Below are 16,082 nucleotides of genomic sequence, written 5' to 3' on the forward strand. Positions count from 1 at the left end.
ACTGTCCTGTTACCTTTTATCGATTGTCTTACGCATCTCTATGCCTGTCTAAATCACAGATCCAACAATTTCTACTTTACTCTTCTACTGACCATGCTGTTCTTGTGCGTGTTGCCTGTCGGTTACGCGATAGTCTGGGTCGAACCTTCATGGCATTGCGGTCCGTTCTCCGGTTACCCAAGGATCTATAGTTTAGTCACGCACACCTTGATAAATTCGCTTCCGGAGATGATTCAACGGTGCGTCTTTGTTCTTCTTATTTAAGGCATTTAACTATATATCGCTTTTTTACATATCAGATAATTTTGTAATAACAAAATTATGTAACTTGAAGATATACAATATAATCGATCATTGAATTCATCCTCGTTTTTAGGTGTCTCGAATACGTCACATCTCCTGGTACAATAATACCACTAATCGTCCTGATGATGCTAATTATTTATTACATGGTGTCTCTCGCTGGATCTTTGCGAGAAGCGAATAACGACTTAAAGGTAACACTCAAGAAAGTATTTATATAACCGAATACGTCATATGTTATATCTCGACTTTCGAAACCAGATTGTATATAATGGAACTAACGTTGGAATAGACTTAGAAACTGTCATTGTTCTAGATGCAACTAAGACACGAGCGTACAGAGGAACGTCGTAAACTGTTCAAAATAGCCGAAAAGAGGCAAAACGTGGCCGAAGCTCCGTTATCGACGAGGTGGAAGAAGCTTCTGCCGGCTTTGCCGCAGGCCAGAGTAACGGAATTGTCTCGAAATTCGGAGATAACGCAAAGAGACGACGTGCAGATCGCTATCGGGAACTCGAGCGACACGACGGAAGGCAAAGGGTTGACGAACAAGGATATCGACAATGATTCGTCGCGTCGCGAGCAAATATTATCCAATAACGAGAAACAAATTCAAGAGGAGAATGATTCGGGACTGAATGGTACATCTTCTAATAAGAGGTACGATATTTCTAAGATTATGCAAAAATATTTATGTGAGCTTTCAAGCCTTTTTCTACATCGAGTTTCAAATTAATGATGTATTTAAAAATGTCAGTACACGTGTTAAAAATTCGTGTATTGATTATAATCGATATATCGTCGAGTTATAAATGATTTCCTCCACCAAACAGGTCCTTTGTCGGATATTCGTGGGACTCGCAATCGAGTGAACAGAGTGTTATACCGGAAATTCAATTAAACAACGAATTGAGCAACGTAACCGAAGATTGCGATCAAGAAACAACTTAGTACTTAAATTGAATACTAATAAAAATGTAAATGATAGTCAACTGTTTTTCTTTCATCGCCTTATTTATATAAAAATCTATTCAATTTTCGAAATCCTTCTCCGTTTGAGTATTGGAGAAACATTTCGAAAATTATATCCGTGGGATAATATCCGTGTTATACTCTATTGCACTATCGCTTATATAGATATACCTTATTAGAGATTCTCGGTTATTACATTTAATTCTATACAAACGTGATAAAATAACTATAAATATTTATAAACAATTGTCAATTGTGCTGATAACAATGTGTTAGGAGTTATTTCTAAATCGAGATGGATCCTTAAAACACAGTGTGTGTACATACAAAAGTCACATTTCGATTGAGCATTGGCACGTTCTTATAAATAATACTTATTTTATCATGTACTATATATTACACATTACGCACACATATAATTCGAGATATTTATAACACTGAGTTATTCGAAAATTAATTATATCTTACATTACATTTTCCCGCGCACATACGATTAATTTCACATTACAATGAGCTAATTGCACATCCTCATTATCTCAAAATACATGACGTCTATTATAAAAGAGAGGATGTTGCGATAACAAGAGATATAAACAATAATTGTACGACTAAAAAATTATGTTATTGCAACGTTCGCGTTATCTTTGCACTTGGATATCTTTTTCTCTGTCTCCGCCTGAGACTTTTATTACACCGGATCTTTAATCGCAATTCGCGATATATACATATGCGATAAAAAATATATTCTTTAGCATTTTCGCGCCAAGCGTTTACGCTGCTCGTCTAGAAGTATCGAAGCTTCGCTCATAATTTTAGCAGTGGTCCTAACTAAGAACAATAACTGATATTCGTCTATAACGGTCAGAGCTGCCTTCGTCTTGACAAGGGCGTGAAGAACGTTTGCTCTCTCAAGGTCGAGCCATCGTTGAAGTGCTCCTTCTCTTTCCCGTGGACCACCAAGGGGCACGTCGGCCGGACCCCACAAGGAAAATTCCAGGATAGATTTTACCTTTAATTACCGCGCATCAATTAATTTTACACTCGAGTCTATCGATAGGATTAAGTAGACATATAAGAAACAATAATTGTAGATAAAAAAAGATTAATTAAATAAATCTTAATAATTCATAAAATAATAATAAAATTAATAATTAATAAAATAATAATAAAATTAATAATTAATAAAACAATAATAAAATTAATAATTAATAAAATAATAATAAAATTCATAATTAATAAAATAATAATAAAATTAATAATTAATAAAACAATAATAAAATTAATAATTAATAAAATAATAATAAAATTAATAATTCATAAAATAATAATAAAATTAATAATTCATAAAACAATAATAAAATTAATAATTCATAAAATAAAATATTTAATTAAATAAATAAATTTATAACTGAATTGAAGAACTTTTCTATATATACAAACTCTCTAGCCGTGTCTGAAATAGGACGAGAATCGGAGTTCTCACCTGAGATAAGGTGACCGCTTTTTCGCGTATCAGTAAATCCTGTATGAGAGGCAATTCGTTCGTCAGATGCAACTGCCGAAGTGCTATCAGAGCGCATTCGCATAGAGAAACTCGTTCCTCCCCAGGTTCGTCGCCAGGATCTATGTTCAGCCTCCTGTAAAACGGAATATGTTATAAATGAAGATTATCAAGTTGTCGTCACGCGAGAAAGCATACTAAACTAACTGACCCTTGCAAAAGATAGAGTCGATAGTAAACGTCCTCTCTGCAGAGTATAACATCGTTCAGGGATCCGTTGACGTCCTCGATCCCGCGCGCCTGGAGACTCTTCAGCGCATTCACCAGCTGAAGAAGCACGAACGACGCCTCCCGGTTTGCACCTTCGTTGCTCATGTCCTTCAACATCGCGCCGAGCGATCGTACAGTGGTCACGTGTAGACAGGGAAGGACCGAAATCGTCGCTGAAATTACGAGAGAATTGTCAGAATTAAATTATTATTAAATATCCAAATTTTTTTCTCACTACAGAAATATAAAGCATGCGTTACCTTCAACATCTTCTTGAACGGCCGGTCGAATCTTGTCGATCATCTCCTTCGGCGCTCTATCTACGAATTCTATTATAGGTGTCAGATAAAAATCCTTTTGCGGCATAGGCACAGCTAGATCGAACGTCATGCAGAGGGTGACGTTTTGATCGTTCCATGTTGCCGGGCAAAATATCCTCCTGCCGATGGAAATTGATGATGCAATGTCGATGTTGAAGTGCTTCAACTGTGGACGAGCGTTCTTCAGAGCACGCAAGCCTATCGGTAACTGAACAGCTTGATTTTCCTGAAAAAAATATTAGAACAAATTAGAGATAATTATATCACATTTATTTTTAAAGAATTAAATTATTTTTAAGTAATATAATTGATAAAAATCTTTCATTCATGATGACTAATTTTTTAATGATTAATTGTTTTTAAATTTTTAGCGAAGATTGCAGGATATAAAGCTTTATCTGGAAGTCAAGGATAATAAAAAAATCTTTGCATAAAACTTGATTTTTGACTCAAATATTTTGGATTTATTCTTTTCAAACTAGTTAGTAGCAACAATAAATAAGACTTGATATATACCTGTTCGAGAAATTGAGCGAGCGCTTCGTGATTCGCGACAACCACCGCACCATAATTATCCTCCAGACTTCGATGAACGATGGTGCGTCCTCTGCGTTGTCTTAAGCGACCCATTCGTGACCCTTCATCGTCCTTCCAATCCTGATCCTCCTCCGCACCCTTCAATAGTTTTTCAATTTAATAATTTTATCTTTATGAACTCTAAGTGATAACTTTTAAAACCCGGACGTACATACCTCGTCGCCAGTGTAAAAGGTGTACGGTGCGTAAAGCTCGCTTTCAGTCTCACTGCCGCAATAAGGCAAGGAGGTTGATCTCATGAATGGCTGATGATGATGAACCTTCGGCTCTCCGCCCATCACGTTACTGTCAGACTTCCTCTTGCAGGCGCCGCGAAATCCGTCACCACGTCCGTTCGAACCATGACGTAGTTCCAGATTCGAATCGCACTCGGGAGAACTCGAGAGACACTCGTACACGTGGCTGTCGTTGGATGTCTGTTCAATTTATAACAATTAATAATTAATCTTAATATATAATTTTTTTAATATTATATTTTATATTAAATATTAATATTATATATTAAATATATTGATCTATAGTATAATATAATATTTATAATACAGTGTTCCATAGGAAATTACTGAAACTAATCAGCTGTCATTTTTTAATTCATGCAGTTATTGAGAAAACAAATTGTATTGAAAAGAGGAAAGTCTACAGTTTTTAATGAATATAAATAAAATGTTTGTATATCAGTTTATTTTATTGAAAAAAAGTAATGAAAAAAGTGCTAAAAATCACATAAAATTACATAAACTAATGATAAATATTTGCGAAGATAAAAAATCAACTGCAAATTGGCTAGAAATTCTACTACACATCCTCACGTTTGAAGGGATAAAAATCTGAATGAAATGAACAGGAGGGCCTCTCACCGGCGAGTCGGAAGTGGATCTTACGGCCGCGAGTCCGACGTCGTAATCCCGATGTTGATTCACTCCCTGGGTCGACGTAATGTTATCGCTATGCGTCCTCCTAGGGACGGGCTGGGCGACGGCCTGGTCCCTCATGCTGGCGGTTCGCTGCGGTTTCGAAGGTGCCAGGGCGCTGCGTACCTGACCTGTAACATCCTCCGCTGCTGCAGGCACACGTCCGCCATTCATCAAGCGCCACGGGTTAGTTACCACAAGACACAGGCATGTCAGACGAAACGGACTAGCTAATCTAGAGACCAACTAAGTTCTCGCAACGCTTGTGTAGACATGTCTCCATACATATGTCGCGTACGAAATTAATGCAACGACGAACATTTAGTTAGTTCACCCATCGCGACTAGTGCTAAACAATTTTTTTTATTCAGTTTTCAACACCTAGCTAATTTATCTATTTATCTATTTACGTATCTTATTCATTAGACAAGTCGTTCTCTTAACAAATCCGATGAAAGCGTATCGAAAATTCCAGCCAGTTCTAAGTTCACAATCTAGTCTCTAAATAAATCCATTATATCTCGTACAATTATTTATTCTAGCAGTACAACAACTCGTATTAAGTATTCCAGCATTCGCAAATTATTCTGCCATTAAAATAGCCAGGTAGCTGAATACATTCGAGTGTACTAAATTAATTCAAGCATCGGCAGCATTAAATGTAAATCGCAAAGGGATATATCTTTCGCAACTTGTCGCTCGATGACGCCCTATACGGTATACAAAATGTTTACAAAGCGGAAATGGGATTCTTCTCGCAAGCGTACGTCGCCCAACTCTCAACTTATTAACTTAAACTCTAAAGGATGTATGCGATGCGATCGCAATGAATCGTGCAATTGCATGCGGCGTTAGTTGCACCCAGCTTCGGTTAGAGGATTCCCTCGAGTTGACAAGCAACGTCGTACGCACCGTTAACTATTGCAAAATGAGAGAGAGAGAGAAAGAGAAAAAGAAAAAAACGGAGAGAGACGTAAGTATCCGGAATGCAAGCGCGGTTTCACGCTTGAGCGGAGCCGCGCGTTTATGCGCTCATTAAACTTTATTCGCGTTAATGAGGAGGAAGGAAGAATGGGGGGAAGACCACAGATGCGAGGGTGCAACGAACAAGCCACAGCATCAGGGGGAAGAGAGGAATACGTGTTCGTAGACGATCAAACAAGAGAGACTTCAATGATCGAAAGAGAACAAGACTCCCTGATTTTTTTTTTATATATAATATATGTATTTATTTCGGAACACAAAAATGTTTTTTAATCTCTTACACAACTTTCGCCTTCTTGACAGAGCGAACTTTTACAAAACAGCATCTTTTATATCGATATAGGTATAGATATATAACACAAGTAGCGCATATATATTTAACCAGCCATTCTCAAACATTTTTATCGTCATCTTATAGATGGATAAATTATCTGCTTTGCAAAAAAAACATTAAAACAACTGTATCTCGATCTATGTTTGCTCGATATTATATTATATGAAACTATAGCAATGCTTGATAGTCGAATCTCGTCCAAAGAAATAAAAAAATCAGTTTCAATAGAATATAAAAAAAAAACATCATTATATCGACAACACATCTATCACAGAGTATCGTATAACTTTTCAAGAATGATTTAATGCTTCCTCAAAGTTCTGAGAAACCTGTATACATAAAGTTCTGTATTTTGTAATGATATAAAAATTCGAAGAAATATATTTTATATATCATATGTTTCTCTCCTCAAATTCTATATAACTCAAAAATTACTTCACTCTTAATCCCTACAACTTTACTCGCAGAATCTGATTAAATTGCGATTCTAATTAAGCGAAGGATTATATGCGTCCTCCCCGAAGATGCGAAGAGTCAAGTGGCGATCATCCACGAGTATGGATCACGTGGCTCGATCGCTGTACCCGCGCAAGAGCAAAAGAGCGACGTCTCTCTCGTTTTAAGAAGCGACTGGCGCGCGTGGGTCCGTGTGAGTATGGCTGTTAACATCGAGAATGATCGACCGCGGGGGCGGCGATTGTGCTCAGTTGCACTGTATGGGCCGAAACTTACCCAGATTCGCGTAAATCGAGTCCGAGGTCGTCGCGCTCGTCGGCCTCCACGTGGCTTTCGAAGATATCTTGTCGCTCCTGCTCGGAGAAGCGACGCCCGTTTTCGCTTCCGGCCGAAGCGGAGGCGGTCTCATCGGCTTGTTCGCCGGTTCCGACCTGGACCAATCCTCCAGAGACTGATTCCTTGGCGGCGGCGGCGGTTTTCCGGGTCTCGCTGTGAGAAGAGACAATTTAGCGAGAGAGAAGAGAAGAATTTTTTTATTCAAATACAACTTCAAATATGAAAAGGGCTAGTAAGAGCCAGGCATCGATATCAGATGCAACAAGATTATTTTGAAATCTTCTCTAATTATTTTAAACATTTCGGTTCTTTCTTTAGATCATCTTCAACATATCAATTAATAAAAAATTCATATCACAAGCGAAGACAAGAACAAGGGACAAATTATTCTGTCTCCGCAATACAATACATCAAATAGTACTCAACATATCTAGAAAAAAATGTGGATTTATACACGTGAAATTTTTTTGCTAATTGATATGCTGATGGTTCAAAGCAAGGATTTTTGTCATACTTAAGTTCAGAGCCTTTTTGATTTATTATTCTCTTTTATTCAGATTGCAAAGGATTCTGCATGCTTACCCGCCGCTGAAGGTGGAGGAAGCCGCGTCGCCGTCTTCGAGCTGTCATTCTTCGCGCCGCAGGAATCCGTCTGATCCTCGCCGACGATCCTGGAGACGACTCTGTCGCTCCCTACTACCACTTCGACCGCAGCCCCGTCCAACTCTAGCGGATGGATTATCTCCAATCGCGGTTTTGGTTGCGGTGTCGATGGTATCTCGTCGCTCTTCCCGTTCTGACCGACCACGACGTCCATGTCCTTCCTCGAGCCCATTCTCAGGAAACGCTTCAAGGAGAAGCCTTTACGGTTTCTACCTCTCTTCTTCTCCTCCCGCACCTCCTTCTCGCTCGTCAGACTGTCCTTGCGACAAGGATATCGTTCTTCTAGGTGTGGACTCGACCGGTTGCTTAGGCGTCCGTCGTTCCGTTCGTGGGATCTGGCAGATCGGAGACCGCCTTGCGGAACTTGGGACTGCACGAGGACGATCTCTCTCTCTTCTCCTTCTCGCGAACGACCGGCGAGTCAGATTTGAGATTCGCCCCTGGATTCCTGGCGAATAGAGAGGAAACCGCTGGAGAATCCTCTGTGGACTCTGGCGGTCGAGGAGCCATCCGTCTCTTGTTCGGTGAACGTATCAATTCCATAGTGGAAACGGAAACGGGAGTGATCTCCGGAAACTCCTCGTCCGGCGTGACATTTTCGTTCTCTAGCTCGACGTTATTCGAAGGATTGCTTGGATCCGGTGTTGTAATTAAGGAAGTGGATAACGGTGGAAGAGCAGACTTGAATGGCATTTTTGTTGGAATTTCCGGCTCCGAGTTTTGTTGAGTTGTAACCGAGAAAACCTGATCAGTCTCCGACGACGGCGTCTCGTTCGAGGTGTCCTTTTTCACTGAACGTCGCGAATTTATGTCTTGCGAACCTAGAGAAAGATCGTAATAATATAAAAAAATGAGTGAAGGAAATTTTCCATGTCTAATCTTTTTCTAAAAATTATGATAGATTTTTAAAAAATCGTCAGATTTTTTTTTAATTCCTCAAATGAAAGGACGTATATTTTAATTAATTGTTCGATAAATTAATTTTTTTAGTTTTATACATTGATGATAGAATGAAATGCATTGACAGAAGGATTTTTTTAATGTCTAAAATATTCAAAACGCCGTCAGATCAAGTCTAACCTAAACCAAAAGTGTACTTATTTTTTAACGATTTTCTTACCTAAATTCTGAGCAGATCTACCGGTGACGTTTTGCACCGATGGCGGTGGCAGCACGTAATCATTAGGAATTCTTTTCGCGCTGAGCGGGCCTTCATTTAAGCTCGCCTTCATAGAAAAGGTCGCGGGTTTCTGCGGCACGGCGGGTTTCACTCTTGTGTCGTTATTAACATTATTGCCGTGTAAGAAGGAGGTCCTCGGTTCCGTAGAAATCACGCTCGGCGGCGGACTCGTCGGCAACGCCGGAGGTTCCTCTGTGACTTCCTCTTCGTTCGCTCTGCCATCCGGTTCTCCGGCAAATTCTCGGCTGTACTCGGAAGCGAGTCGCTGCTTATCCTTCGAGACATCTCCGACGATTCCTGAAGAAACCTGGTCGGTTGTCTTGTCGTTAACGTTGCTCAGCGAACCATCGTTCTCCGGAGTTTCCTGATTCTTCAGAGGCGTCAGAATGAGCTCAATTCCCTCTTCTTTTTCTCGTTCTTCTTCTTCTTCTTCTTCTTTCTTCTCGCCGTCTCGTCTCAGATTCTTCGTCGTCGTTCTCTTTGCATTCTCGCTTTCTTTTACGCCGCTTGACTGCATGGTTATCCTTGACGACGTCTGGGCTTCAGTCTTTTTTATCGTTGAAACGCCGCTGTCGAGGGAACCGTTTACAGCGTTTCTCTTGTCGAGCTTACAAGCGGACGAGTACTTTTGCGCCGCAGTTTCCATAGATGTTTTCACCGCGTCGACGTTGATGGTGTCCATTTCCTTCCTCATGACTGTGATCATATTGGAAGAGGTGATCAACGGCATATCTATTATCTTTCCTAGTTCAGGAGAAGACTTTTGTTCGTCCGCCTTTTTCCGGTCCACCCCATTGAGTTTCTTCGCGGCCTTTAACATTAAAGTTGTTCATTAAAAAATATTTTATTTCTTAAAATTATTTGTAATATTTCTTTGCAACACCGTTTTACATATACAGAATCTTCATATTAAATATAATATAATTGAGTATAGATAATATCTCATTTAATTTATATGACGAAACTCAAAATAGTTAATCAAGGCGGTTTTTTAATTGAATAAATAATTAAAATATTTTTACACACTATCATTTTTATAAAATTATTTAGAATTTTTATTTTAATACTCAATTCTAATTTTTTGTCATCTTTATCCTAATAATATAATTCATTCATCTTAATTTATATTTATATCAATATATATAATATAATATCTATATAATAATTTTTTTTTCATTTAAATCTAAAACTTAATTCAACTTATATTTTTAATAATTTTATTTTCTTAAAAAAATGTATTTATATTATCAGTCTTTCCTCATCAATATTATGTGCAATTTTAATTTACATTTACATTCAAAATTTTTAATTCTTTCATAAAAAAAATTACAATTTATTACTTTAACCGGATTAAAAAATTTTAAATTTATAAATAAATTATTCTAAAGATATCGGAGTTCTCCACTCACTTCGGCAATATTATCCGGTGTTCCTCCGTCGGCGGATTTGCATCTGAGCGGACTGGGCTGCAAGTTGATCTTCCGATCGACGGGTCTCTTGGCAGTGGGTACGGCTTCGTCTCCGCCAAAGGGTGTCACGGACACCAAAAGGGTCGTCTTTTTGCCTTCGGCGTCTCTTTGTACTTTTCCCAGCATCAGAGACGCGAAGGACTTGACGGGCGTCGTCGTCGTCGACGACGACGAGGACGACGACTTGGTCGCGTCGCCGTCCACGACGCTGTCCGTCAGGTTCGCGCTGATCGTGTTGAAGTTCGTGTTGGCGCGCGTCAGATCGAACAGGGCGCGCTCTTCTTCGCTGTCCGGCACCAGGTCCTCCGCCTTCGCGTCCACCTTACCTGGGTCCCGCTCCTCCTCGGCGTCGGAGAAATCATCGCCGCCGTAACCGATCACCTCCGTCAGGGACTCCGGGAAGCCGACGTTCTTCTTCCGCTGGTCCTTCCGGCAAATCGTCTTACCGCGGAGGATACTCTGAAACGATGGACCTTGTTATGACGAATCTTCGTGATCGTTAATTGGACGTAATTACGATAGTAATGCTGTCTTCGTGTAAAGTATTGAATAAGTTCTTAATATTACATAAATGAACTTTTCAGATAAAATATTTATTATATATATAAATTACAATTCATAATAATTAAATATTTATATTTACAATTGTAATTATGATTAAATTAACCATATAATAATAATTAAAATTGAAATTATGAAAATATGTAATTATTATTATATGGTTAATTGAATTATAATTACAATTATAAATATAAATATTTAATTGTTATAAATTATAATTATAATTAAAATAATGTTCCTTTAATTTCCACATGGCAAGTGTTATATGTAAATCGAGAGGAGTAAAAGATAAAAATTGTGAATTGCATGAAAAAATACATAAATATCACAAAATATAAACAAGAGACCTATTGAGGACATTTTATGCACTTGACTTAATTAAAAAAATGTAGATAAAATTTCTTTATATTATATAATAAATATCTATGTTAAGATATAAAACGAGCCGGTACCTGTACCTGAAGATGACCGATCTTCAGGTTCGTAGAAGCCTTTTCGACGTTCAGTCGCAGGATATCATCGGTCGCCGCGTGTTCCTCCCTCGGCTTGAAACAATTCGAACAGAGCTCCTTCTTCCAGGCATTTTGCACGAAGCGATTGCATTGTGTGGACATTGTTGCCTCACCCACAGCGACAGCGAAAGTCCCGTTACATCATCACCCTGGAAATAGTAATCGTTCGATTCTCTCTCTCTTTGGACCGGTGCGCGACGATCGACGCGGTGCATTACGGCTAAAGAACGTGATAGTGCACGAAAGGCTACTTAGTTCCGGATCACGAGAGATTGCGAGAGTTGCACTTGCGAAATATATCTAACAATTGCTTGTTTCATCAAGACTTTTTTTTAAGGAGAAAATAATTTTTATAATTGATTTATATTTACTGCAGCGAGAGAATTTTCTCTTAGAATTTATCCTGAAAATCATATTAATTGTGGAAGAATTTTTGTAAGTTTCTCTGATTAATATACTTATTACAATAAAAAATATGTTAATATCTATCACAATAAAATATAAAATATGTTCGATTAATTTTATTAAAATATTTAAGTAGTGTTAATCAAAAAAACTCTAATAAAACATTTTTGAGAGTGAATATAGTTTCTATAATTGATTTGCATTTACTGCATAGAGAGAATGTTCTCTTAGAATTTATCCTGAAAATCATGAGAACTATGTGGAAGAATTTTATAAGAGTTTCTCTGATTAATATTTACAACAAAACAATAAAAAAATGTTAATATCTATCACAATAAAATATAAAATAAATTCGATTAATTTTATTAAAATGTATAGTAAATGTATAGTAAATATTAATCAGAAAAACTCTTATAAAATTCTTCCAATACCATATATTGTCCCACGATTACCATGATTTTCAGGGTAAATTCTAAGAAAAAATCTATTATTTCATATAATATATATAATATAAAATATAATTACATATTTGTATTAAATTATACAAAATTTATGCTCAAATTTTGAACGTCATTACCATGGAAAATTAATCGAATATTTGGCTAAAGCTTCTTAAAGCTCGCTCGCTCGCTCGATGAAGCTCGATGAAGTTTCATCAACGAGCGATTATGTTAGATGGAGGACATTAAAATCCAAACGAAACGAGTGAGTACATTTTCCTGTCCGCAGCCTCGACTAGCGCGATGGCCATTGCGAATACAATCGGGACAATTGACTGGAGCTGCCCGGCCAGCTGAGTAATTGCCTCACTTCCGGTCCCGGTTTTATGTGCAACAGCAACAGGGCCCCTGGCCCGTCATTAACAAGCAATATTGTGTAAAAAATAATACTGTATGCCATCACGAATCTTTCTTTCCACGAACGGCTTCCGGCATAAACTTTGCGTAAAGACGGAATTGATTTCGCGTACACAGAGAGAATTTTCTCTTATTATTAGACTTTACCCTAAAAATCATGATAAACGTGGGACAATATATGGTATTGGAAGAATTTTATAAGAGTTTCTCTCATTAATATTTATCACAATAAAAAATATTAATAATGTACATGTAGAGTAAAATTAATCGAACACATATTTTATATCTTATTGTGATAGATATTAATATTTTTATTGTGGTAAATATTAATCAGAGAAACTCTTATGAAATTCTTCCAATATCATATATTGTCCCACAATTGATATTCAGGATAAATTCTAAGAGAAAATTCTTTCCATGTATTTATTTTATATACCTACTTCTTCCGTGTCACTTCCGTTTTTAATTTCGAAGCTTAATTCGTAAAAAGAACACTGTTTACTTTCCTCAATCATTTATAATCTCGGTAAATTATCATTTATTTACGGTAATGGGTGAAAACGGGTTTCAAAAGATTCTTATATAAATCACGTCGTTCAGATCTAACATATAATGTTCACTAATTAAGTTTAGGAGAGTATGGTACTTTATATCGATGTTTCCATTCAAGCGCCAAGGTTTATTATGCAATGACCTTTCCGAAACTTCCTGTTTCAGAGCCCCGCGCTATATAATATATAATATATATATTAAAAACTATTTTGATATATATATTTAATATATTTTATATTTTTAATATATTTAATATATTTTAATATATACTATTACTATTCTATTACAATTAGAAATTCTCTTTTATAAACAATAAAAAGTATAAACACAAAATATTTAATATATGTCCTGTATTTATAATATAAATCCTCTACTGTTTTGTGATTTTTATAATAATTGATGAGAAATTAATTAAAATATGTTATATTTAATTTAATTTATATTTTTATAAGTTCAATTATAACAAAATAATATTTAGTCGAAAGGTTTAGTCATTTAGGTCAAGTTAACACATTTTTTTCAGTGTATATATTTTAATTAATTTCTCATCAATTATTATAAAAATTATCATAAAAATCACAAAACAGTAGAGGATTTATTTCTCATCAATTATTATAATAATTTTTATAATAATGGATAAGAAATTAATTAAAATATATACACTGGAAGGAGGATTTATATTATAAATCCTCTACTGGATTTTGTGATTTTTATAATAATTTTTATAATAATTGATGAGAAATTAATTAAAATATATACACTAAAAAAAAATGTGTGAACTTGACTAAACCTTTCGACTAAATATTATTTTGTTATAATTGAACTTATAAAAATATAAATTAAATTAAATATAACATATTTTAATTAATTTCTCATCAATTATGATTAAATACAGGACAAGTTAACGCATTTTGTTTCAGTGTACTAAGTCTAGAAGAGTATGGTACTTTATATCGATGTTTCCATTCAAGCGCCAAGGTTAATTATCTAATGACCTTCCCGAAACTTCCTGTCTCAGCCCCGCCGCGGAAGCTGCGAATATCCATCCATCATCGCGTTCTCAGGGAAAACGTGGACGAAGAGGACGTCCCATTAGCATGCGGGACTCGCGAATAGGCACTCTCGCAGACCAGGATGTACCGAGGTACCGTTGGCAATCTCGTTGATCCGTTACGTCTCTCGCGTTCTTGTCCGGAAGGCTCTCTCGCGCGCGTGAAAAGTGTCCGCGTCGCGGTCGCTTAAAGATCGAGGATGAAGAGAACGTGTTTCACGGCTGGATGGTGAAATTTGAATTCCACGCAGCTGCCGACAAAACTGGAGAAGGAATTTTTCCAGCCGCGGAGCACCACAAAAAGGACCGGTTTTACGAAAGGAATTTCCAGCGTCAACGTAAAGCAATGACGGAATCGAGATATCGAAGATAATTCTCGCGCGAGAATGACAAAAATTTGAAAAATTATTCTTAGCACTTCGGATTTGGAGGCGAGAGTCGGAGAAATTTATCCTGTTTAGGAATTTCGTTTATCTTTGAAAAGGAAATGCATTTTTGACAGAGCTACTTTCGATTTCTTTTTAATTCTATGAGAAATGCTTATTTTTGCAAAAAATACTTATTTTTTTTATATACTTCAAGAACAAAAAAAAATATTTCTTGGAGAAAGATTATACATTTCTAATTAAATACCTTTTTAAAATTAAAAGTTAAAAATCTATTTTTTATTTTTTGAAGATTTTTGAAATTTGATGTCAGAATTAAAACGTCTAATCTATCGCTACAAATAATGTTGTTGCACATAATTTAATTACGTATAATGAAGAGATAGAAATAATATGAAACCGCGCATGTAATTTTCGTATATATAATTTTTGAAATTAAATTTCAATTTAATTCCAATGATTAATTACATTTCTCCATAAAATTATTTATGAAATATCTTTCAAATATTGTCAATGATGAAACACATGTAATTTCCAGCTTACATCTTAGAAAAATTAAATTATACGTTGTATAATTAAACGAAGATAGCGAACTGCGATTTCAATCTGTTACAAAATTACAATGTTTAAGTAACAGAATGAATCCCGTGTGCCATCTCCATCTTGCGTGCAGAATTCTACGTAATAATTAGGACGCTTTTATTTTACTCTAAAACCGGAAAATCATGTTGGGACACATAAATCTCTCACGCGGCGACTCCTCAGTAACCGCGGATCTAGCAATGCAACTTTGCAATCATTACAAATTAACGGTTGCTACATAACTATATATGCAACATATCGTCGCATAGCGGTCGCTGTATTGCGGTTTATTATAAATTCACTCCCCTATATAACTGTGCACGCCGCGACTGACTGTGTGTAATCCCTTTACATTACGTGTATGCAAAACGAATCGTCCACAAAGTTTCTTTCTTCGAAGCACACGAAGAGACTCAACAGACGCGGAGGCGGACCTCTCGCCGTCTGACTTCTCATTCCATTGAGATGACGTGCAGCGACGAGACGCGACACGCCAAAGCAAGGGCGAGGCCAATGAATTTTACGTGTCACGATATACTCGACCGAGCCCTAATGTCTGCCTTTACGAATGCAGAAATAAGTGCGAGTCACGACCCACGATTTATTATTTTTTCCGTCAACAAATCTCAATCAGGGTATCCAGCAGACTCAATGAACAAAATTCCCTGACTTTTTCAGATTTTCCAAGACGAGAAATTTAGTTTTTCCCGGACTGTTTAGTATTATTTCTTACAATCATATAATATATATATAATTTGCATATATCTATATAATAAATGAATTAAATGTTAAATCATGAAATTCTCGAGATATTTTTGTCAACAATGAAAAGATTCGGAAGTTGAAACAAAAATTTAAATCAATTATACAATCTGCATTA

General features: G+C 36.5%; 2 protein-coding genes across 3 annotated transcripts in view; one reads left to right on the forward strand and one right to left on the reverse strand.

The window, feature by feature from the left end:
- Positions 1-1,290, forward strand: part of LOC114935356 (transmembrane channel-like protein) — an 8,674-nt gene extending 7,384 nt beyond the window's left edge. For both annotated transcript variants that reach the window (XM_029308182.2, XM_085479458.1), the window contains exons 16-19: positions 60-239; positions 377-497; positions 620-963; positions 1,137-1,290. In XM_029308182.2, the coding sequence (XP_029164015.2) occupies positions 60-239; positions 377-497; positions 620-963; positions 1,137-1,254 (763 nt within the window). In that variant the 3' untranslated portion in view covers positions 1,255-1,290. The remainder of the gene's footprint in view (positions 1-59; positions 240-376; positions 498-619; positions 964-1,136) is intronic.
- The window catches only part of LOC114935355 (uncharacterized), a 60,306-nt gene continuing 45,195 nt past the window's right edge, over positions 972-16,082 (reverse strand). The window contains 14 exon segments of the mRNA XM_029308177.2: positions 972-2,284; positions 2,759-2,912; positions 2,988-3,219; positions 3,307-3,592; positions 3,883-4,041; positions 4,119-4,379; positions 4,821-5,023; positions 6,925-7,137; positions 7,567-7,906; positions 7,908-7,955; positions 7,957-8,468; positions 8,768-9,638; positions 10,237-10,755; positions 11,310-11,518. Of these exon segments, the coding sequence (XP_029164010.1) occupies positions 2,024-2,284; positions 2,759-2,912; positions 2,988-3,219; positions 3,307-3,592; positions 3,883-4,041; positions 4,119-4,379; positions 4,821-5,023; positions 6,925-7,137; positions 7,567-7,906; positions 7,908-7,955; positions 7,957-8,468; positions 8,768-9,638; positions 10,237-10,755; positions 11,310-11,471 (4,221 nt within the window). The 5' untranslated portion in view covers positions 11,472-11,518 and the 3' untranslated portion in view covers positions 972-2,023.

This window comes from Nylanderia fulva, unplaced genomic scaffold, assembly GCF_048542155.1.
Source record: "Nylanderia fulva isolate GAGA-0341 unplaced genomic scaffold, ASM4854215v1 Scaffold12, whole genome shotgun sequence".
NCBI classification, from domain to species: Eukaryota; Metazoa; Arthropoda; class Insecta; order Hymenoptera; family Formicidae; genus Nylanderia; species Nylanderia fulva.